At 37.3% G+C, this 24,331-nt stretch overlaps 1 protein-coding gene across 2 annotated transcripts in view; it reads left to right on the top strand.

Moving 5' to 3' along the window:
- Window positions 1–24,331, top strand: part of KCNQ5 (potassium voltage-gated channel subfamily Q member 5) — a 291,673-nt gene that overhangs the window by 184,972 nt on the left and 82,370 nt on the right. For both annotated transcript variants that reach the window (XM_082758048.1, XM_082758047.1), the window contains exon 2: window positions 18,829–18,919. In XM_082758048.1, coding sequence (XP_082614174.1) covers window positions 18,829–18,919 — 91 coding nt within the window. The remainder of the gene's footprint in view (window positions 1–18,828; window positions 18,920–24,331) is intronic.

Raw genomic sequence — 24,331 nt, 5'->3', positions numbered from 1 at the left:
TCTGGATCCTGTTAACTTAGGATTTGTATTTAACTCATGGAAAAGATCCGCTTTTGTTTTCTTTGTTCAGATATGAGAAGTCTTTTGGCATGAGTCTTCAAAGGCATTAAGTCAGTAGCATCATGGAAATTTGGCTATGTTTTGAGCACTCGAGTAGCTATAAAAATTAGACTAGGTTATTTTAACAGGCTATTGTTCCACAATCTATCTCATCTCTCTTTTTTTTTTTTTTTTTAAATAACTTTCAAGTCATTTAAAGCTATTTTGCTTTTGTTCTGAAGTTCAGAAAAAGCTTTTACGTATTCTGTGGGGCTTTTTCAAATAATTTCAACATTATATATCCACTAGATACACCAGCAGTACATAGAAACACAATCCAAACAGCTGAGTTCTTTGCACATGGAAGAGTACCAATCTGTAACAGACCACTTGTCTTAAATTTATTTTCTTAGAACAAAATAAAATAACTAAATATGTGACAAAGAACAAAATAAAAACAGTCATTGATTTGAACTTTTTTTTCCTGTTACTCAGTTACACTTGATTATTTATATCTAGATTGATGATCTCTTTGCTGTGGGCCACTGGTGAGTGTTCCTGCTGTCATGTAATCTTTAAGTTTCCTCTCCTGGCCTCCTGACAGGAATAGTTACATTTGCACATCCCAGTGAAAAGCTATGATTAGCACCCAACCATGCTCCCAGAAAGTTTCTCACTGCAGGATCTCACTGCATTCAGTCTCACTGTCTTTACAATCTTCCCATCGTGAACCTTTCATTCTCATCTTGTTGTTGTCTTTGGGACTAAAACCATGTCTTTTTTTCTTACTGTTAAATATGTTCTGTGGATGTGTGATATGTAAAAGCATATTATTATCACTTGCAACATTTGAAGAAGCTCAGCAGTCATTTACTGATTTTTTTTTTTTTATGTATACTTAAATGCACCTTTTCTTATACCAAAAATCAATACCATTATTCTTGCCAGTGCTATCCTACGTAATATATTACCTTTAGTTTCTTTCAGTTTGTTTTCAAGACTGTCTTAACAAGAAGCTGGCCTAGAGACTTTCTGTATTTTGATTTGTCAAAGTTTTTAAAGTGAAAAATGAAACTTTTTTTTTCTGACAGCCCACACAGGGCTCAGTAACCATAACACTATTCCCTGCACACCACCTGCAGCTCAGCAGCATTGAGTATCTCCTCCCTGAGAGCTCCTCCCCAGGGTCTGGCATGTTAAACCAATAGTCCCTCACCCACACCCTTAATAGCTTGGATGGGAGCATGCAAGATAGAAAATGAACCAGAGAAAACATAGATTTGGTGTCCTGAAATATCATAGGACTGTTATTGGATGTTTATGTCATATCAAGGCCTGTGATACTCCATCTGAGACTGTGCCGCCTACATGTGCAACACTTTTCAGACACACTCAGGGAGCCACAGCTTACCTCCATTTACCATTTGAAGCCTGGCTTCTTTTCTTTGATTTAATACTGTGAAATGCATATTTTAGCAATAGGATACTTTAAGCTGTGCTCTTCTCTTCAGTCGTTCTTCTTAGGAGTCACAGTCTCTAAGTTTTAACCAGAATCAATCATCACTACTTATATCACACATTATTTTCTGGGATAGTTTTCAAGTGAATACTTATTTAACTGTAGTCATATTGCTTTTCATAATTTTAAAACATCTAAATATCTTTCAGGAAAAAAAAAATGTTATCAAGTAACTTGGGTTAGAGTTTGAAGGAAGACCACAGAAGGTGCAAAAACTGGGAACTTTCTGAAAATAAACAAATAAACAAACAAAAAACTCTCTAAGTACATATTTGCATCTTTTGTAGCTAAACACCCTCGGAAAATGTTCCCTTAGGGTCTTAGCATTTTTACAGCCATCACAACAGGAAGCTGTTTCTTGATTTTAGACCTGGTTCTGCAGGGTTGCCATGCAGAACGTTCATCTTCTGCACGGGAGAACTTCAAGGTCTGTCTTGCATTCTTGGCCCTCATGTACAACAATACTTATTATTTCAAACACTAGAGGTTTCTCAGAAGAGGCTGTAAGCTGTACTAAGTAACTTCCCTTCATAAACAGAGCTGGTTAGTGCTATCCTGTATTTACTGCTGCCTGCAATGTAGCTGGGATGCTAACAGAAGTGGGAGACATTTGGAAGTGCTGGCTTAAACACTGTCCTCAGCCTCTTCCTGAGACATTTACTCATTGAGCCTGAAGACGTGTGTTGTATAGTCTTTCATTTCTTTTGGATTAATTTATATTTATAGTCTTGCAAAGACAAACAGTAGTGAAAAATATCTCAATATTTTGGCAGTCTACTGATATCATGTAACCTAACTGATACTCACTATAAACCCTTTGCTTTACTTATCATGATGCACTACCTTTCTTGAATTCCCATTTCATTGACATTTCCATAGCACTTATTAAAAACATTCTGTCATTATTTTAAACCCAAAATTCCCTAGGTCTATGGAAAATTTCATTGTAGGTGTGCTGATGAAGTGTAGGTGTGATTTCTGCAATGGACTCTTTGAGAAATTTATTTTGGATATTGTTTAGTATTGGAAATTGTTTTCTTATGCTTGAAAAATCTCTGATGAAGTCAGCAGGAGCTTTTGTGGACACTCATGAGCTAGTTTCTATGCAGTCAGCCTGGGTAATGATAGTAGTGTAATTGTGCCAGGCTAGAGCTCAAGCATGAACTACTCAGCCTGTCTGGAGGGCTGGGTAAATTATTGGGCAGCTAGCCTGAGCTAACCTCTGTGCTGCTTTGGCTGCACTTTGTCAGAAACTCCTTATAGCTAGTTTAAAGCTAACCTTGGCAAGCAGACATATGCAGTGGTCTCACCATGTCTTTACACCTTTAAGTTTAGTGAAGGCCATCTTTGCTATGGATTACTGCACATGTTTCTCAAATGCCACATTTGTTACAAAAAGGGGTTGATTACATTTCAGGAGATCTTGGCCACATTAATGTCAATGGCAAAACCCTTATTCATTCCAATAAGGATTGGATGTCACCCTAAAACTGTGTAACTCATGTTTCTGCATCCCTTAGCAATTTTAATCTGGGAAAAATTTAACATGAAATTTTTGTGTATTGCAGTGGCAGTCAGGAATGGGTCTGCTTATTTTAAGCCTCTTTCTTCACTAAACCAATGAGACTGAGAAAACATTTCTATGGCCTTGTGCTTGACAAGGAAAAGAACTCAGAAGAATGAAGTTGTGTGAGCCTAAAAGGTTGGCTATTTCCTGTGACACTTAGAGATGAAAGAGATGAAAGAAAAATTGAGTGTTTCTGTCTGAGAAACTAAATCATACTGATTAGGGCATTTTCACAGTTAAATGTTCAAGAACTTGGTATGAACTATGCTGTGTATCTCAGTTACTGAAAACAGGGCATTTGCTTCAGTCAAAAGTGAACACATACAGTTGCTGACGAGTTGCAATACCAGAACTGATGGCTTGTTTATCCAAATGTTACAAACTCTCTGGTTTTCAGTTTTCCTTTTGCGGTAGCTATTGCCTCTGCTATATAAATGTGGTTACCAAAATGTGGTGACTATATAAATGAGAGAGAGAGCTTTTGGTGATGCTGATGCAAAATATGCAAACAACTTTAGCTAAACATAGCTTTACCATGGTTTTGTTATATAAATGTCAACTTGAAATTAAATGTTATGGAAACATTTCTTTTATCTTTATGGACTCTACCAGCTGCATGGTTACAGTTTTCTCAAGTACAGTTTACATTTATGATGTTGTTTAAATCTATCACATACATTCAACATGCACAGAAGAATTTTTTAAAAGCAAGCTGTTTGCATTTGTGCAGTAATTACCTATGGTCCAACCTCAGTCTTACATGCAAGAGAAGTTTGTGTTGACCCCAATGAGAGCAGGAGTCACTAAAGCTGGTAGCAGCAGCTTGACTTTTCCAGAAACTAAAGAGCTGAAGACATTTGATGCACGTCTGTTACAAGACTCAGGTTGTATTACCATTTTCTATATCATGGAAAAATTTCACAATATATTACTAATGCAGCAACTTTTTTTTTTTTTTTTCCCATGAATATTTTGCAATGCCTTTGCCAAGATTGTGTTTTTGCCGTTATTTTTCTCCATACATCCAGTTGGAGACTTACTGAGTAACAGGAATAATAAGAAAAACAGCAATTTTAAAAATACTTTGTCCTGTCAAACTGATCTTACCAGGCATGTTGCAAATACATTTTCAATCAGTAGGGTCCCTTTGTTATGGTCCGTGTTGGGTTGAAGGGTAAATATTAGGTGCTATCTATTAGTTAAAGAATTGGACTAGCTCAGCCTCATAGTATAAACTGTCTCCAATCAACAAAACTGGTCATTAAGCTACAGGAGCAGACAGCCGGAGATTATTGCAGACACATCACCCCCTCGTGAGTCATGAAAATCATTAATGCTGCCAGCCTGCTTGGCCTGACATGAGCTGGGTTCTGTGGTCACTGGATTAGAGTTCAGAAATTAGAGTTCACTTCTGCCTCTGTCTTCCCTAGTTCCTGTGAAAGAGTTTATTCTTCTACTCGCATAGAAGTATTTATAAAGTTAAGATGTGAACAGAGCAGATGAACAGTGATAGGGATTAGCTGCTTCTTACCGTATCACACAGATGTGGCATCAAGGTGATTATTAAACAACAGGTTTCTGCAAACAAATGAAAAGATATAGCTACATACAACACATACTTAAACTTTGTAAATCATTTATGGTTTGTGTACACATGCTAAAAATACACGTGGACTCCAGAGCTGTGATTAAGCTACCTGATGGCAGCAGAGTCTGTCCAGATACACAACCTGTGGTTCAGGAAGCCCCTGAGCCTGCTGGTCAGGTACCAGCTTGCCTCCTCCTCAGGGTTTTCCCTTAGCATCCACTACTAGCCATTGCTGCAAAGGCAGGGTAGGCTTTGGTCATGTCCACTCTGATCATTCATAAAGTGAATGGCAGAGTACTTAACTGCAAAATTTGTTCCATGACAAAGCAGACTTGCATGGACTTTCATTATTATGTTCAATTTTTATTTTTTTTTTAATTCTGAAAAAATAATATTGTCTAAAGAATGTTTGTGGTGTTTCATTTAACTGTTATCTGTACTGATGCTCATTCAACCAGCTGAAGGCTTCCTGAGGCAACAGGCAACAGACTGTAATAAGAATGCCAAACTGAAAATACATGAACAAATCAGAATTGTCATTTTACCTTCACTCTTTATAAGCATTTTCTGTTTAAAGACATTCTTATTTTATTCTTTTCCTGCTATTATGAAATTGAATTTTTCAGAAGAAGCTTTGATAATGCTGTCATTTCCTCAGAGAGGTGGTTAGAAGTGAAACCCAGGCATAAATGCTTCAGCTGACAGCAAAGGAGTGAGAGGGTTTAGAGTCTTTTCTTTTTTGCCCACGAAGCAAAAACATCTAAATACTTTCAGTCTCCTCCTCCTCTTTGCTGTGAAGTAAAGGACAACAGCTAGAGATGAAACATTAGATGGATGCGAGGCAGACATCTAAAACAGGACTGAGAAAGTTTTCTTAGGTGTCTGCTTTTTACTTCCTATAAACACACTGGGGGTCAAAATTCAGTTTCCTGAAGTGTGGTATGGCCACTACCATCCAGAAGCCAGTTATCTCTAAGTTATCTCATGGTCATTGACAGTTATCAGCTCTAAGATACATGAATATCCATGAATAATATACATACAAAAGTAATTTTCTCTGTCTAAGTCCTTACAAAAGAACTAGAGTCACTGCTGGGTACATGTGCATAGCAGCACACTGACTGAAGAGGCCTCTTTGTGTTTCAAATACATCCTGTAGATACCTCATTATGAATTCCCTTTCTTCATCTAAATCCAAAAAAGCTAATAAGATAGGTGAGTCCGGTGTGTGACATTCTTCAGCTAGAAGAAACACATTTGGGCAAATCAGAACATGGCTTGGAGAAGAGTTGATAAATACATTTCCAAATGGAAGTGCTTTACTACTGGACATCTGAATCTGTGCATGAGTATGGAGCTTCAGAAGGCATGCTGGGACTCCTGAGTATGCCTGCCCCTCAAAATAGCTACTTGGGCTTCTGCATTTGAAAATACCGGTTAATAACTGGAAAATCTTTTAGTGCTGGATAGGAGATAATCTCTTATATAATAAATATGCCATGACATGTATCCTGTTTTTTCACTTCAAAGCCCCAGTTTTGGTGGGCTTTCTACATTCTCAGTAGATTAAAATAAGACCCTCTGACAAACTAAATAGAGCAAATGAACAAATAAGTTGAGTTCCATACAAAGTAAAACAAGCCCTTCATTATGGTATAAAAAGCAGTATTTTAGCTTTGTTCTTGCCTGTGTTGTAGGAAAAATAACAGGCAAAATAAAAGCAAAGAGAACCAAGAATAGTAATCTGGATAGTGAACATACTACAGGGAGATGTGAAATTATTATAGGTTGATAGGCCTTGCTATCTGACCTCAGTAATTCAATGTTATATTTACAGACTTTCAACCAAAGTGTACAAACTGAGGTCATGGGGGTAAGTACGTGATAGCTATAGGAGATTAGAACCAGGACTACTAAAATGCAGACTAAGACTCCCACCCAGTCATCCAGCCCATCAAGCCCACTCATTCTTCATCTAGTAGATTGTGTGATGCAGTTTAACAATCTGAAGAACAATGTGAAATTAGGTTATTATACTTTGAGGAGTAAAGTAACATGATACTCTATGTTTCTTAGGTGGATATTCCAACTAAATATTAGGAAAAAAACATGAGGACCGTCAGGCAGTATAGCAGGATGCCCAGAGAGGCTGTGGAGGTTTCATTCTTGCAGATGTTCACAACTGGAATGCACAGCCTTGAGCAAATGGATGTAATTGAACCTACTTTCAGCAGGGAGTTGGACAAGATAATGGCTGAAGATTCCTTCCAACCAACATGTCTGCATTTTAGGATTTCCCTTCTTAAAAAAAAAAAAGTGTAACTTTATCTTAGCTAGAGATGAATATGATCATTTCAACAGACAACTCCTCCTTGGATACTTATTTGCCTTGATTATTTGAGCTTGGTGAGGCTCTAGGCATATGGCAAAACAATTTATTTCATACAGCTTTATGGGAAGATTTGACTAAATGATCTTATTAGGTTGAAGGGGGTATCTGCTGCTTTGATATATCAGTTGATTGGGTTACTTTTTCATCTCATATTGCTGGATGGATACTGTTATATGATTTTTCAGTTAAATTGAGATGCCTACATTTTCTCAGAATTTATTCTTTAAATCTACATAAATAAATGTATATAGGAGGTCACAAAATATATGGAAAAAAAAAAAAAAAAAAAAAAAAAGGTTCAGCAAGAAGAACTTGTTTTTTTTTTTTTACAGATAAATATACACTACATTGTTGGCTCACCCTGAATCCACTCTTTTGCTTGTCAAGTTTCCTGAGCAATTAGGAGACAGTCAGACATGCATCTCTGCTGGAAGTAGAAAAATAGTGCTCTCACTACAAGGAGGTGCAGTCAGCTGGTGTATCTCAACTGAGACTGATTCCTGGCTGTGTGAGTGCTCTGTTTGGGTCCCATACATATTTTAAGCCACTCCTAGCCAAGGAAATTGCAGGAAAACTTAGGAGCCAATCTCTACTCTCACAAACTCCACTTGAGTCAGCATTTTAAAATGGTCAAGCATTTTTAGATTCAGATAGACTCAGAATTTGCAAAAACCCTTTGGTGTCTAGCTTGTTTTTAACGTGAAAGTAAATGAATTCTAAGAGGTCAAAATGTCACATATCTCTACTACTTATGGTTAATATGGGGAAACATCACTACCATGTCTCTTGATGGAGTTTTCTGGATTGACTGCACTGAGGACTGTAAGATGCTGGTGGTGGGAGTCACAGAAGCACAGCAGAGAGATGGCCCCTTGGCACTCGCACAGCCAGGAATCGTTCTCACCGTCTTGTTCTCGTAATATTTTTCTTCTTCCAGCAGAGATGTGTTTCTGCCTGTCTCCTATTTGTTCAGGAAATTTGACAAGTGAAAGGGGGGATTCAGGGTGAGCCAACAATGTTGTATATATTTATCTGTAAAATACAAATTTCGATAGCTGAACCTTTCTCTTTTCATGTATTTTGTGACCTTCTCCAAAGGGAGTTTGTACTTACTCTTGTCCATTTCTAAATGTGACACCATGTTCTGCCTTTCTGAAAGGAGACAAGGTCAGGTCACCTCAGCCAGCCTCCTGATTAGCAGATTTACTAAGACCAAAAGTCCCCTGTGACAGCACAAGGGTGTCCCTTGTATCCTGCTTTACAGTCTGATCCTGACATGTGTCTTACATATAGAAATTCACACCAGGAAATTGCAAGAGTATCCATTTACTAGAATGTTCCATACAGCTAGTAAAGGACAGCACTTTGTATATTGAAGCTCCAGAAAACTGACTTTAATGGTTGGGTTAATGAAAGAATCTCCAGGGCTTCTTCACCAAGCTTGTAGCATATGGTTAGTGCCTGGAAGCATGTACACACAGTCATCACTGATTAAACCATGCACATGATTAAGGGTTTGCAGGATCAGCATCAGTGAAAAGACAGGAAACTGATCTGCTAAAGTAAAATCCATACAAAGTTATCCCTGTGCCTGTAATCCCTCTTAAAAATGCAGACTTGCTTCACACTAATTTCTGAGCATGATAATTTTGGCAAAGACTGCAAACCACTTAAAATGTTGGAAAGTAAAAACACCTTCATGTGTTGTTTCAAGAAGCAGTTTTAATGTGTTTAAGTTCAAAGGGCAAGTTCTTCCCCATATGGAAAATAGGTTAAAAACACTTTGTGTATTTGACATTCTGCATAAGCATAATAGTGGTTTCAGAACCCTCATAACTCAGCATTTTATAAAATAACTCATTATTGGAACAGAAATATTATTGTTGCCGAAGCCATGTATAAGCACACCATTGGCACAAAGAAGCCAGACATGTGAGCAGCAGCCGACTTCCCCACAAACATCACACAACATGCAGCCTCTGCTGAAGGCACAAAGGATGCTTCAGTCCCACACTGCTGCGCAGTTGCTGCTGGTGCACTTTGTGGTATGCTGCAGGCACTTCAGAATATCATGTTTGATGCACAGAAGAAATTATGTAACCCTCTTTCCAATTGCAGTGATTATGAGATAAAAGTCTCTGAAAAATAGAGGAAAATGAGTCACATTATTGGGCTTTGACTGGAGGTAGACAGAATAAAGCCTCATTTTGAAAAGTGTGTTGCATCTTGCTTTAGGCCACTGTGAGAGCTGGTCTGTTCTCAAGGCAGTGTGTGATATAAAACCACGAGCTGCACCCACCTCTGCAAGGTCCAGTGCTTGACAAAGCACATATCTGCTCTTTGCTCTTAGACATTAAGGAAATTCAAGCATACAGAAAAACAGGTAGCACCCTCATTCACGAAAATTTGAGACTTTGTGCTGCTTTCATGTTAGTGTCATATATATACGAACTTAGCACCCTATGGAGGAAGGAGGTAAATGCAATAAAACCAGGAAAGTCTCATCATTGTTTGAACTCTCCAAGATGGAATTCTTCATCTTTTGCGATCTGAAATGCTTCTGCTATCAGGTCCTATTCTGTGAGTATAGCTGCCTGACTAAAAGAAAGTGCACTTCAGATTCCAGAAAGCAGAGGACTTATTTAGATTAAGGAAGACAAGACTATTGGAGGGGTATACAACTGAACACCCTTGAGCAGAAGTGCAATGATTGATTTTTAGAAGTAAGTTTAGTATTAACAAAGCATTCTGTTGGAAAAATATTCCATGATCCATTTATGTCCTGGTTTACTACAAGGAAGGAACTTTAGGAAATTAACAGTTTTTTCTTTGCAAAGGTGATATCAATGAGTCAGCTCTGAATTCCAAACACAAGCCATATGTCCACTGAAGTCAAATGCAAGGTTTCAGTAAAGACAAAACCTCCAGTCATTAGTTAATGGCAGTAAATTAAGTTACAGAAAGACATAGATCTGGTACATGGAAGAAATTTTCAAAGCTGCTTATTCTTGATGAATTCTGCCCTGTTTAATGATCTGCCCTGTTTAATGCATTTGTAAATATCCCATAAACTTGTCATCTATATAATAAAAGTGAAAGCTGCTGCCCAAATAATTCTATTATCTTCAAGTCTGGAAAGCTGTTGTTGGAGGATCTGTGGTACTACTTTGTTCACATTTGAAATAGCAAAAATTGTAGAGGTAACCAATGGTTACTAACGGGCCTTATTGAGGGATATGATGGAGTTACTTATACTTGTACTCCAGTACGAGTTCTTTCCTCTGAAGAACTCCTTTAATTTTTGATGTTGCTGACCATATAGCACAGAAAAACAAATTAATAATCAAAGCAAAATTGATGTTATATAATATACTAGTGGATAAAAATGGGAGAAATGATGAGATTGGTTTATATTCATGAGTTCTTCAATAGGTTGGAATATTTTATGTAAAACACACCATTGATCTATGGGCTTTGCCTACAATATCAACCTACCAAAGTCATGATGGGCTAATTTTCTTAATCCTAAATCTTACAATTAGATTATCTGCAAGCATTCTACTAAAATATGCCAAGAAGACACCCACATTTGCATGGTAACATTTTCAATAGACTTTGCCTCCTTGTCTTTACCTTTAGTTAAGATGCAAACCAATAATCAAGTATTTACATCGATCATAATATCACAACTCGTATTTTTAATATGTTGATTTGATAGTGTTTGGGTAAGGACTTAAGTTTTTCAATGACTTTTCAACACAGTAATTTGACATCTAGATATATCCTGCCGATAGTAAAAGATGGTCCAGAGAACAGTTTTGTCCAGATATATTCTAACTCCCAAAGCATACCCAGCAGTTGCTTAGGAAAGAGTTGACCCAGGCCAAAAGAAGGCTGGTGGAAGTCCTCACAATTTAATGATGTAGACAATCAGGAGCCAACAAGAGTAACAGTGCCATTCCCCGGCACGGCATGATTTACAAGGGGTCTAGCTGAGTCACACTGAGAGGGATTAACTCCAGAGACTATGTTAGGCAGTCTTTTTTTTCCAACTCAGTGTGGTTTCTACTCAGTTTTAGCCACCAAATTCGTGGCACTGTTGGCCACTGATGGACGATTAGATAATGAGGGTGAGTGGTGTCTGGCCCCATTACAATCAATCATGCCTTAGCTTTCATGGAGCCAGAACTGCACTCCCAGCATAGAGCAAAGAGGCTCTTACTTGGGGCATACAAAAATACAGTGCAGTGTAGCAGCTTGTCTTCTCTGATGATTTTCTCTCTTCAAAAACACAAACGTGGTAGTGACAAAGTTGCTACCTTAAAATCTGAGGAGCTGAAAAGCTGATTTTGAAGATGATTACACTGGTGATTACTAGCACACTTTTCTTACACATTACATTAAGAATTTTTCTGTGGGTAGCAGGAGGCCAAAGCACAGTCTGTTAGTAAACACTTTTATAGAAAAAGGTTATTTGAGAATTTCCCCTTACTATAGGTGGTGGACAAAGTTAGACTAGATTGCAAGGGAAAATTTATTTTGTAGAATGGATTATGTGGTGAATTTCAACTCTTCATATTCCTACTGTAATTGTATTGTCTATACTTCATACTAATAAACCTTATTTTTGTATTTGTTGTAAAAATAAATAAATAAATAAATAAACTAAAAAATCTAATTGCTCAGTACTAAATACTGTATACTTTCGATTACTATTTTAATTTAATTTTCTTGGAAAATACTTGTGGTGAAGCAAAGATTCCTAGGTGAGCTACCAGTCTTGTCACTGGGCTTTAAGGATACTTAATTCAAAACAAAACTAAAAATACCTACTGAGTTGTCTAAGTACAGATCTTGTTCAGTAAATGAAGCATTCCCATTTGAAAATTTTGGTCCACAGAAAGACCTACTCTTTGAGTGTGACAGAAATAGAGTTTTGTTATTTTCTATTGAATTGAGGCAATTGTACATGCAAACAAGAATTCTGGGATGAAAATCAGTATCACACCCCCCAGTCTTTAAAGTAGTTTAAATCTGTAAGAAGAACACATGCTTCCAAGGGAAGGTAGAAAGGTAGAAAATGGGACAGCAGTTTCAAATTAAGCCATGTGGATTGATTCAAATTATTTGTATTTTTTGTCTCAAAAACATGTTCCGTTGAAGCCAATGGAAAAATTTACCTCTTAGATAATGTCTCTGTCATAAGTATCTCAGAGCATTAAGCTCTTCAAATCCTTTGTTTTGTTTTAAGCTGATGTGCATGCTCAGGGAGGAATGATGCCTGCTTTATTGATTCCTGGAGAAATGTACCTTGGTGTTTTGCGTTTTGTATGTGATGAAATAGATTATCCAATGTGCACTTAATGACAGTTTGATTGGTGTCCCATAGGAATTTGAGATATTTCATTTGCTTGCTTTTAATTACATCTCCATTTTTAGCCTTTTCACTTCTTTGTCAATGTAAGCCAAATACAATCACTTAGATGGCACTGATAGTTCATTTTCTACTTAAAATATAACAAAAAAGGTCAATTTAGGTGAACAAAGCAGTTGCTACAGCAGCAAGTTCAGTTCTTAAAAAAAAAAGGGACATGAAATTGTCATTGCTCAGATTTCTGTAATTCTGGAAAAAGCAAGATCAGAATATATAATAAGATGAATTTGCTGCAACTGTATTTTTTAATCTCAAAAAAAAAAAAAAAAAAAAAAAGTTTTCCATCCAATGTATTTCCGCATTTTAAAACAGTGAGATCTTTATACTGCAACTCTCCATAGACAGGGTTGCTATGTTGGCTTCGGGGTAGAAGACAGCACAGTATCAAGCCCTTAAGGTGTTACACTCTTCCACTTGAAGAAAAGGTTGAAGAGCAAGTCATTTTAAAGAAAGCTTACAAGAGAAATTTATGAGCTCTCTTCTATGGGAGAGCGCTTATTCTCCATTCGGCTTTTGTCAAACATTTTTAACAAATTGTAATAACCTTTGTCATATCTCATTTTCCTGCATAAACAAGTCACATTGAAACTATAAATGATGGAAAATTTAATCCACATGGCTTGCACTATCAAAACTGTTAAACTGTATTCTTTTCCACCATGTCAGCAGAGCATTATCTGTTTTATAGAAATGTTGAAAAGATTACTTTTTAAGGGAGATACTACAGGACCTGCGTAAATATCCTCCTCAAGCCTGCACTAGCTGACGTTTTCACTTTCAGTTCTTCCTGAAGCTAGGAAAATGCTCCAGTGTTTGTCTTTTGGCATCCCACTGGAGAGATTATTTCCACCCACCTCCAAAACTGACTGCTCAGAGATACGAGGAAGGGCACCAAGGCTCACAGGAACTGTCAGTTTTCTGCCTGCCTTCCTATCTTAAGCATGCATGTTTGCTCAAGGATGGTACAGCAGTCTAACAGATGCATATCTTTACCTGTATGGGAATTTAGTGCATTGCAAACTGTGTGAGTGTATATAACTGTAACCTTAGTAGACCACCAGATGCTCTTTCTCTGTCCCTGTCAGCTCCATGTCACACTGAAGCCATGAAGTTTGCCTGTCTCACAGACCAAGGGAGAGTGCCAACTGTATCAAGCCAAGACAGGGATCTTGTACAGAGCAGCCCACTTACCAGATATCTGCCACTATGCTTTTTTGAGAGCTGTTCACCAAAACTAATAGCCCCAAAGGAAGTAAAACAGTGCCATAAACAACAGTTTGTTTTTTTCCTTTCTTTCTTGGGTTTTCCCTGGGTATTGCATCCATTTATCTGAACCTCCAACAGGTGCTATACATCCAGGATAATCTTCAGGACATTTACTTATCTAATGTCTCACATGTGTTCTACACATTCAAGAATTATTAAAAAAAAAAAAAAAAAAAAAAAAAAAGAAAGTCATTTAAAGGTCATACTTGGGTACTTGGTGCTAAGAAAACTCCTGGCTGCTAGCTATCAGAAGGAATTACTGATTTGGGGGTAGCTCTGTTAGGTCCTTTGTAAACTCAAACCTTGTGAATATAAACAACTTTCTGTAAATTTGCAAGTAATTGCCTTAATTCTGACTTTGTACCTGGGTGAAAAGTAAGAGCTACTTGTTGGTTACAGTTAAGGTTAGAAAAAGCTTTCAAATATTTTTCACCTTCCATACAAAATCCAGGACAATGGCACTGACAGTGGTTTACAAACAAGTTTTGGCCATAATCCTGAATATCCTTGTTTTTATGGGCATTAAATTACACCTCAAATAATACTGGAACATAACTCTGGTGGTCTAATTGCTTAATTATGTCACTTCAACAGTGATACACTTTTATTATTTGCAGAAGAGGTCATAAAACTGTTTGCAGATGTTTAACTTTTGATTATTTTAATTCTAGCAGTAAATAATGTAGCAAAATAGCTTTTAAAGATCTTCACTGAGTATATTTTTTATGCTTACAATGTTCCCTGAGTAATGTTTTAACAATTTTTTAAGCTGAACATCCTCTGCCATATGAACATCCCTTAAATCACAAACTATAGTAAAACTCTGTTGAAAATTAAATAAATGGAGAATTGGTAGTTCCTAATTAACCAGTAAGAAAAGTTTATGAGAGGCGGATTGAATAAATATCAAAGCTTCTGAGTTATATTATCTTTCATAAATTGGCTTTTCTCCAATTAGTGTATGCTTTCAGAAGCCAGGGAAGAAGATGAAAGGATCTGCATCAAAATTGATTACTGCTGAAACAAAATGGAAGCTGCTGCTTTTGATAAAATACATGACTGTGGCAGTGCTTGAATAATTTTATGGGAACTTGCTGCCTAAGGCATATGTTTTACTGTCTGATACTAAATGCATGAGGAAAGACCATCTGTTTTTTTCAGCATGAACAAATATATGATCCAGATTGAACCACTAGAGGCCAAATATAATTGCTTTGTGTTTTGCTTTGCACCACTCTGTACCTACAGCAGCATCCCCTTGTATAGCATGTATCACAGCACACAGTTCCAATGCTGGCATTTGAAAATACTTTTTCCTCTGTTATGGGGGGTATAAGTTGACAATCCAGGGCTTAATACAAACCTCTGCACTTCATCTGTCTATGGAAAAAGAGTTTGTGATAGAAAAGTACAACTTCTGATAAGCTTTCACCAGCAGGCCATTGAACCTTCAGGTTTTATTTTTACTGGACAGATCCTTGTTGATGTCCAGCCAGGTGAAAGGCATTGCTGTGTCCTCCATGCCTTCAGCTCTTGCTGTGGAAACAGAGAAGCTTTCCTTCCATGGGCTGAGCAATCAGTAGAAAGTAGAAAGGTTACTCCCAACTGGTTTACTTCGAAGGAAGGAAAGCAAGTCAGTGGCAAATAAACTACATAAAATGTTCCAGAACACTTAATCTTTTGATGCTTTCTTTGCTAGAGTTGCGTTTTACAGCACCTAAAAGTATGCTTTTAGTTTTGCAAAGCTAACAGGACTGGGTTTCTTCCCTACCCCAAAGTTCTTATAGTCTAATTTTAGATATAACATGCTGAATGGCAGGAAAAAAAGTGTTCAGTGTTGGAGGGAGGAATGAGGGATAGAGGGGCAAGATTCAAGTGTGTGGGTGGATAAATGCAAATAATTTCCTTTTGTTCTTTAATAATAATTAATAACAATGCTCCTTTTTTTTTTTTTTTTTTTTTTTTTTTTTTTTTTTTGTAGAGCTTCTGGAAAAAATGAGAACAAAAGGTTATAGAGGTTTGGAAAAATATCTTTCCAAGACTGTTCTTATGTACTGCTGTGGGGATGGTGTCTGCTTTTCATGGATTATCTGCAGAACTATTGTCTACCAGGTGCTAATCTAAACTGTGCACCTGGCTTTCCTGAATATTTACTTGTGATTACTGCTTAACTGTACTGGTTCCCTCTCTTGACTCATGTTTCCACTCTTACCATGAATTAATACTTTGCCAACACTAATCTTCTAAATCACAGTCCTTAGAAACTGTGGCAATTCATCACATGTACTGGGTTCATAGAGGATGGTTTTGTGACTGCAGGACTGGGCTGGGTCTTAAAAGGTCCAGGTTTATCTCACAGTTTTGCCAAAGACTTTCCATGTAGCCTCAGGCAAGTCCCTTACCTTTTCCATGCCGTGGTCTCCAGCTGTGATATGGGAACAACAAACTTTCTTTTTCCTACTGCATCTGTTTTCTATAATTATGCTACAAGAGATCTCTTCCAAGTGAAAACTTGTATTGTGTGTTTGGACAAGACCCAGTACAACTGGGCCTCGAATTTAGTTGGTATTACTGGAATACAACTAAACAAGAGAAAATTTTTATACGTAAGAACAAAGAATGCAAGAAAATGTAATTTTAACTGATTCAGGACTAAAGAAATCCAGCAAAAGGAAATGACAACCTTTTATTGTAAATTCTTAGTCACTTCTTAATTTTATTTTGCCCTCTGTGCAAGCCTTAACTAGAAGAAACCACATTTATGACTATGCCAGTGGGATGTAATTAGAGGGGGTTTGTATCTGAAGACTGCAGAAGCTGAAACTACCAGCAATGTTCTGGGAGAATTTCCTTAAAAAACAAAGGTGAGGGAAAGGGAAACAATCTTGCTCACAAGGTGGATATTTGTGAATTGGATTGGTCTTTCATGAAACCTTTAAGCAAGTATCTGCTGATGTCTATCCTTTAGTCTTGAAGATAGATTTGCCAAAGGTGTGTGACAGAGACTGCTTTACCCTCCTGCATACCATGAAACCACCGTTTTATTTACAGTTCTTGATAGAGTTTATACACAAACTCCTATCAGATTTGATTTTCAGAACAGAACTTCTTCCCTGCAGTTAAGTGATGTGCTACAGCATATGCCTCCAACATGTTATTGCATTGCACGTTAGATTTTCTAAGAGAAATTCCAAAGAAATTGACTTACATTTTTTGTCTAATGTACTACATATATTACTGCACTGCTGCATAATGGAAAGTCAGTATAAGGGGAAGAGCAATTTTAGCTCCTGAAGCACATGTGGGCAGATGCAATAATGTATTAATGTTTATATCCAGTAGTTAGAATCAAAGAATAATTTAGGTTGGAAAGGGCTTCTTCAGGTCATGTAAAGCTAATTTCAAAGTCATATCAAGGCCTTTCCCAGCTGAGTTCTGAAAATCTCCAGGGACAGATATTGCCTTGTTGGTCAACTAGTTCACTGCTCAGCCAGCTTCATTGCAATTTTTCTTTCCTTATAACTAATCATAATTTTCCTTCCCGCAAATTGTGTCCTCTCTGCCTTTTCTGTAACCAGAATTGGATAATTGACAGTCAGAGTTCTTAGTCTTCTCTTGTTCAGGCTGGGAAAACCCAGCTTCGCTCAGACCCTCATGAGTGTTTGAGCTGGAGCCCCCGACCACCTTGATGGCTCTCCACTAGCCTCACTTCAGTTTGTCCGTCTCTCTCTCATGTTTCTGGAAGAGATTTCAGTCCCTTTTGCATCAGGAAGGAGCCATTCATACTTTCCTGCAGATATATCCCTGTATTAATTGAAATACACATTCCTGCTGGGTTAGAGCAAGAGTCCCAGCAATTCAGACAGAAGCCAAAGGCCTGTCTTTTTTTTAGTTGATTGATTGCCCAGAATGATTGACAAGTATTTTAATGAGGAAAGTAGTGAAACGTTGATAGAGTCAGTTATTACTACTTGCAAAACACAGTGCAAATGCTAGAATTTAGGATATAGAACATGCATTACATTCTTTGCACGCTGAATGGTAACTTCCAATGTGCTACTTATGCAGTTCATGGTACTGTGGGTGAAGTGAACTTTCCTTCTGATCCATTTCATAGAAAACAGTTTTCACCAGCACAGTGGCATTGTTATCAGCAAAGCAGTCCTGTAGGAAAGGACCTTGTCATCCATGGTACAGGCTTCAGGAAAATACCAGTTCTTCAGGCTCATGTCTGTAAACACTACGTGTGCTATATGCTGCAAGAAACAGGCACAAGAATTTCTACAGTGATATGGGGTGTCAGTATAGAGATTTGGCAGTGTGTTGGTGCTTTGCTTCTCCTGCATGCATTTGTCAGTACCATGAAGAGTGCAAGTTCAAAACTGTGGTCATGTTTTCCCAGTTGTGATCACCTGTGTAAAACCCTCTTGACTCACTCCTGTGCTTTAACTTCTTCCAGTGATTGTATGATAGAGTTTGTTCTCTGAATGGAAGCTAGTCATCTAGGGCAGTGATGCCACAGCCCAGCTGCCTTTGAAATTCTGTTAGTTTGTACATGAACTCTGTTGAAATGTCATAGCAGTTAGATGCAATGTGTATCTTAGCTCTTAGATAATCATATACAGCAGACATCTGTGATCCACTGTTGGAGATCCTTCAAACTAACGAGAGAAATCTCCCATTATCAATCTTTCTTTCGAGCCACTAAGAGTAGCTGGACTGGATAAATGCACAGGGCTAGGAAACCAAAAGTAGTGTCTGTGTATGTTGGTCATTTCACCAAGAAAATCTTGATTCTTATGTTTGTTTACATTAACTCTACTGGTGCTGCACAAAAGTCTTTAGAATCATGAAGAGGCTGTTCAAATGTGTTTAGTGAGCTAAGTAGTAACTGAATTCCCTTTTGTTAAAAAAGACTGTTAATTGACAATCTTCTATTAATGTTGGTGAAGTAGGATTTATATAAATACTAGGTCAGGGTTCTGAAAAATATTAACAATTATTAATATTCTTTCTTTTTCAGTTTTCTCCTTGTGTTTGGTTGCTTGATTTTGTCCGTGTTTTCCACTATTCCTGAACACACAAAACTTGCCTCTGGTTGTCTCTTCATTTTGGTAAGTGAAACTTCTAAGTACAAGACAGTTTTACAGATACATTATATACACTCAAATCCTCTTCCTCACCATGGAGAGAATAATGTAATTCTTGAATACTTTAACAAACCAGGCTTTTTATCATGATGATGAAAAAAAAAAATAAAAAGAATATTCTACGATCTTTTTCTTTAAAAACAAGTCAAGATTGTAAGTGTTAATAAACTACTGTATTGCATCTTCTTTTTACTTGAGAATTGCTGTGTTTTGTTACTAATAGTCTTTCTACTGCAGTTTGGCAGTGACTGAGCATGATACTGCTGCCTTTGATACTGCTGCTGCCATTTATAAAGTCAGTATGTAGTAAGAGGCACTTATACTTAAAATAGGAAATAATTTTGGTATCTTAGATACCAATTTGTGCAAGCTATTGGTGGATACTGACATTTAGTGGCAGTTGCTGCAGTAGGACGTGGTAGTTTCATTATTTCTTCATAATACATGCTTTGTGTTATGTTTATCTCTCTTTTTTTCCCTTCTGAGGTAGATATAAATGTCTTTAATCCCTAAAAGTGCTTAGCATTTTTCATGCATTGTATAGATGCCACTTTATTCATCTGCTTCTTGATGGGCCATTTAGTTCTGCAAGTGATGGCCTGAGGATAAGCGGTAGTGGTCATTAAAATGTCACTGTATACCCAGAGTTACCATGGTTATTTCAGTTCCATGTACACAGAAGACTGTGGCTTGTTAGGTAGTGCCTGCGGTGAAGTAACTGTTGACAAATGCCAACATTTTAATTGTCATCACTGTATATAACTGAAAGAACTAGTTTCGAGAATAGCTTCCTAATGAATTACAGTGTGAGCAGTCTGATAAACATAATTGCAGTGTGTGGTATGCCTCCAGAGCACAATGTGCTACTGCATCCAGATACCTGAACTAAACGTCCGGAGCTGGCTAGCTGCAGAAGTGTGGTGCTCTGCACCATCTGATAATGTTGTTTCTTAGCAGGGCTAATTAGGGAGAACCATGCTAAATATGGTATTCTGCTTCCTAGCCATGTTAGCCTTTTTATTTATTTATTTATCTGGAGAAAAGATCAAGTGGCATTAAGCCAGCTAAAAGTGATCAGATTTAATCCTGCACTCATACCTACTTCCATTATTTGCATAGTTGAACAATGCTTTGCAGATGGAAGTTTGTTTGAATGCTCTGTAACTAATTATGTTATTGCAATTATTATTACACTAATTGCTAAGGTTTTCTGGTATAGAAAACAGGAAAATTTGTTTTGTCTGAAAACACCCATTTTCAGATAGAAGGTGCTTTCTTGACAAGTAGTCTGTTTCCCTGTAAGCTTATGCAAATTAGTTGCAGAAAAGCCATTTGTTCTGACAGAAAATATGTATTTCCCTTGAGCCGCATATTAGTTGATTGTGCTGGTACACTTACCGCTGATTCCTCAGCTGGATGATAAACACGTTCCCTGTGGTTTGCTGTGGCTCACCTGGGAGCCTTACCAAGGAAGAGTTCTGTGAAGTCCTGAATTTGCTCCCTTGGCCAGGTTGAGGTTCGGGAGCTCCATTAGCCCATACCCCAGTCCTTGTAGTGGTGTCCATCAGCAGAGCTGCATTGTTTGGGGTTTGGTGCATGAAACTTTGCTGCACTTCTTGCTGCCATGGCCTCAGAGATGGAGTTTGTCCATCTCAATAATTCTGACTTTACATCTTCTGTCATCCTCTGAACACAGAAATGTCCCTTAGGAGGATCCCAAGGAAGGTGGATAGTTAATCCTTGAAGCATCGAAGCTCTAGTAGCTTGGTCCAACATTTCTATGCTATAGCCTTGTGTGTTCAACAAACCCTTGTCAGGAATAAATCTAGTGATGACGAATTTTACGGCTCCTGCTGTGGGTCTCTAATGGAGAAAAATATAAACACAGCAAAGCATGAAGTTCCAGAAGCAGGCTAAAGCTGACTGGTTTATTCCAGTTTGCTGCTGCATGATTTGCTCCCTCTCTGCATACTGAATCACTAGCTGATATTAGTAATGTTATCAAAGCAGGCTTTTGCAACCGCAAAATAAGAAAATAATGCATTAATCTACATTGAGTCATGAGGAGTTGTTTTGGCTGTGCCAACAAATAATTACAGTCACTAGAGTTTCTACAACCTTTTACTTGCAGTGATTCACACAATTCTTACAAGTGTGTCATTTAGTAGAGACAGTTGTATTAACTATCAGAGGTCTGCTTTAATACTGTTTTGCTTCGTGCTCAAGATGGAAGATAGATGTTTATTTTCTAATGAAGTACAGTACAAATACAACAATCTCTAGAGCTGCCTGCTGGGTTTCTGTGAACTGTTTGCTTCACAGATTTATTCCAGATGGTCCCCCCTAGAGCCATGTTAATTGGCTAAAAAGCTAATGTAATGTTCCTTCAGCTTAATACCTGAGCTGCTGCTTGCACCAGCACCTGTGACTTTTGATGTATTTCAGCTATTTGCAATTACATGGGAAGGTTAAAGAGGGAAGTGTAAATGAGGTAAGTAAACCTTTCCTTCCTTCCTTCTCAGAAAGGCCAGAGGAACTCAGGAGATTATTGTTCTGCAATCAGTCAGTTCCATTTATCCATCTCCCTGAGCCTCACCTTACAAGGGAGCAGAGAACATAGCCCCTAATCACTGCATCCTAAGTGCTCTCTCAGAAAAATACAACAGAGTGCAATAGCTCAAAGTAAATAATTGTTTAGGAAAGCAGTATTAGCTGAGGGCTTCTGAGCATCAGCAGCAGTTAATGGACTTGTCTGGACTGCAGAAATTCCCAAGCTCTGCTCCCAAGGCTGGCACAAAGCTGCCACGCTGCGTCAGGCTGTACCCAGCCAGGGCTTCAGTGCTGGCATCTGAGCAAACACTACTGGATTCCTTGGTACCCTCTACTTATCTGGGGGCCTGTCAAATGAAAAGCGCTTAGTATTTGGGTTTTATGCTTAAAATGAAAGTCCTTCAGATATGTTAAGTGTATGTGAAATATTGCTACATCAGTAATGAATTTGGTTAGATTTTCTTCCAGAAATAATAAGCCTAACCAGAGGGAGAGCATCAGATAAAACTCCTTATACCTACAATCATAATTACGCTTTAGCCTCATCTGAGCACATAACTTCTGGCACTCAGGCTGTAGCAGTGATATATCCCAGACAGACAGTAGAATAAAATCTACTTCAACATCAAAAAAGCCACAAGCAGCTTAAGAATCCAACTAACACAGCAAGAAAATAATCTTTCGTGTATTGCTGATCTCCTACAAGTACATTTGCTGGCGCTTTATCAAATAGTACACACAAGGGAAGTAAAACAGGCTGAGAAGGCAAAATCAAATCTTTTGGGGACGATAGCCAGGAAAGAGCATATTTGGAACTGTAGGGAATTCGCTCTCATGATCAAACTTTCTATATTTTAAGATCATTTTCAGGTAAAGCTATGTGAATAACTGGTTCACTTCTATTTGTTTATTGTCTATTTGAGAAAATAAAAGAATTTGACTTGACCCACAAAGAGCTGGCAAATCAGAAAGTCCAGAAAAAGTCTTGGATCAGATTAGATGCCGCATTTGACCTGGCATAAAACATTCTTTGTTTGTTTGAACACTTTAAAAATCTTGGCTTAAAAGTAAAATTGATGCTGTAGAAAAGAAACACCATTTTCATTTGGAGTGACAAGTAATCTTTTTTTTTTTTTTTTTTTTCCCATTATTCTCATTTTTAAGCACATTGGAAAGATTGCAAAACTCATGAATTTCTGCAGAACTTGTTTTGTCAATTCTATTTTGTGTTTTTCTCTGAAAAGAGCTGGGAAAGAAAGCTATACACAGTTCTGCAGAATAAGGACCTCGGAAAATGTTCTCTAGGAACATGTTCTTCAGGCAGAAATAGTTCCCAAAGACATAAAAGCAGACAGTGTACAGTAGATGAAGCTCGCTTCTAAACTTACTGTGGTCACTTACATGAATCCAAAAGGAGAGTCTAGTAAGTGCTTCTAGCAATTAAGCTCTTCCTAAGATTTTTCTCTTCTAATATATTCCCATAAATGAAATGTAGAAAGAGGATGAACATTGATTAGAAAACATAGGGTATAGCTGCCCTGTAGCAGGCAAGCGCATATTCAATTTGTCTCTGCTCTAGGAAAGTGAATCCATCCACAGAAATGTAATCATACAAATACTAGCTACAAAATGTTAAGGTTGGGGAGAACATATTTAAAAAATAAAAATAAAAATGAAAATAAAAATATAAAAGAGAGAGAGAGAGATTGATGTTCCTCTGTTCAGAAAGTCACATATTCTGATTTAGATTTATTATCCCAGTACTTGAATCATCTCATGACACATGGATAAAAGACCACTGGACCTGGGCAGAGAACTAAGTAGATGGCTCTGTAGAACAGGCTAACAATGCATAGAAGGAAAAATGAACGATCATGAGAGATTTCAATTATAATACATCTCTAACAAAAAAAGCTAGGGTATAGACCACAGTTATTACAGTTCCATTGATTCTTTTCCAAAGAGAAACACATGAACTAATCCATGAGAAAAAATCAGTGATTTTCAAGTTTGCTAGAGGTTGTAAAAACTCAGAAATATCTTTTCTCAGAAAATACTCATTTTCAATGTTTCCTTTCATTCCAAATCAAAGCAAGGATTTTAAAATTCAAAATTTCTCTATAGAACTCTTTGAAAAATTCCACCTGTTAGATATTTGAAACTGATGTTATCAATAACAAAATAAGAGAGGGAAATGTATTTTTGATAAGGTCAAAGCCTCCATATTTTCATTGTTGTTTGGATTCATATGCTCTACTATTTTAAGGCAATAACATGAGCATAAAGCAATTCAACCATATCATAATAAACTACTTGTTAGCTTTGAAAGAATATAGTCTTACCCTTTCAAAATAAACAATTTCATGTCTTTGTTAATTATTAATTTCATGTCCTTGTTAATTACATTGATACTCTCCTGTTATGTATACTCAATTCATTAAATAAGAACTGAATGTTACAAGAATTTGCACCAGATCTCATTAAAACTGCCCAAGAACCTTTGTGTGCAAACAGAGATGACTTTCTGTCTGAAACCTAAGTTCAGGTTGCACCTTTCTGAAGCTAAAACTTATTAGGAGGAAGTCTTACTAAAAGCAAAAATGTAAATGAAATGTTGAAGTTATTTAAAAACACATCAGTAGATGTCCCCAAAGCTGTAATTCTCCTGTTGTAAGGCAGCACTGGCACTCCCAACCAACCAACAAACCTCTAAAACAAATACACACTGTAGCTATGAAGAGAGGTAAAGTAACAATAAAAATGATTTCATAACAAATGAACATGACACCATATATAAAACGGTGAATGTATCTATGAAAAATCTAT

Source organism: Aythya marila, assembly GCF_965140915.1.
Source record: "Aythya marila genome assembly, chromosome: 3".
Classification (NCBI taxonomy): Eukaryota; Metazoa; Chordata; class Aves; order Anseriformes; family Anatidae; genus Aythya; species Aythya marila.
This window is presented reverse-complemented; position numbering and strand designations above follow the sequence as displayed.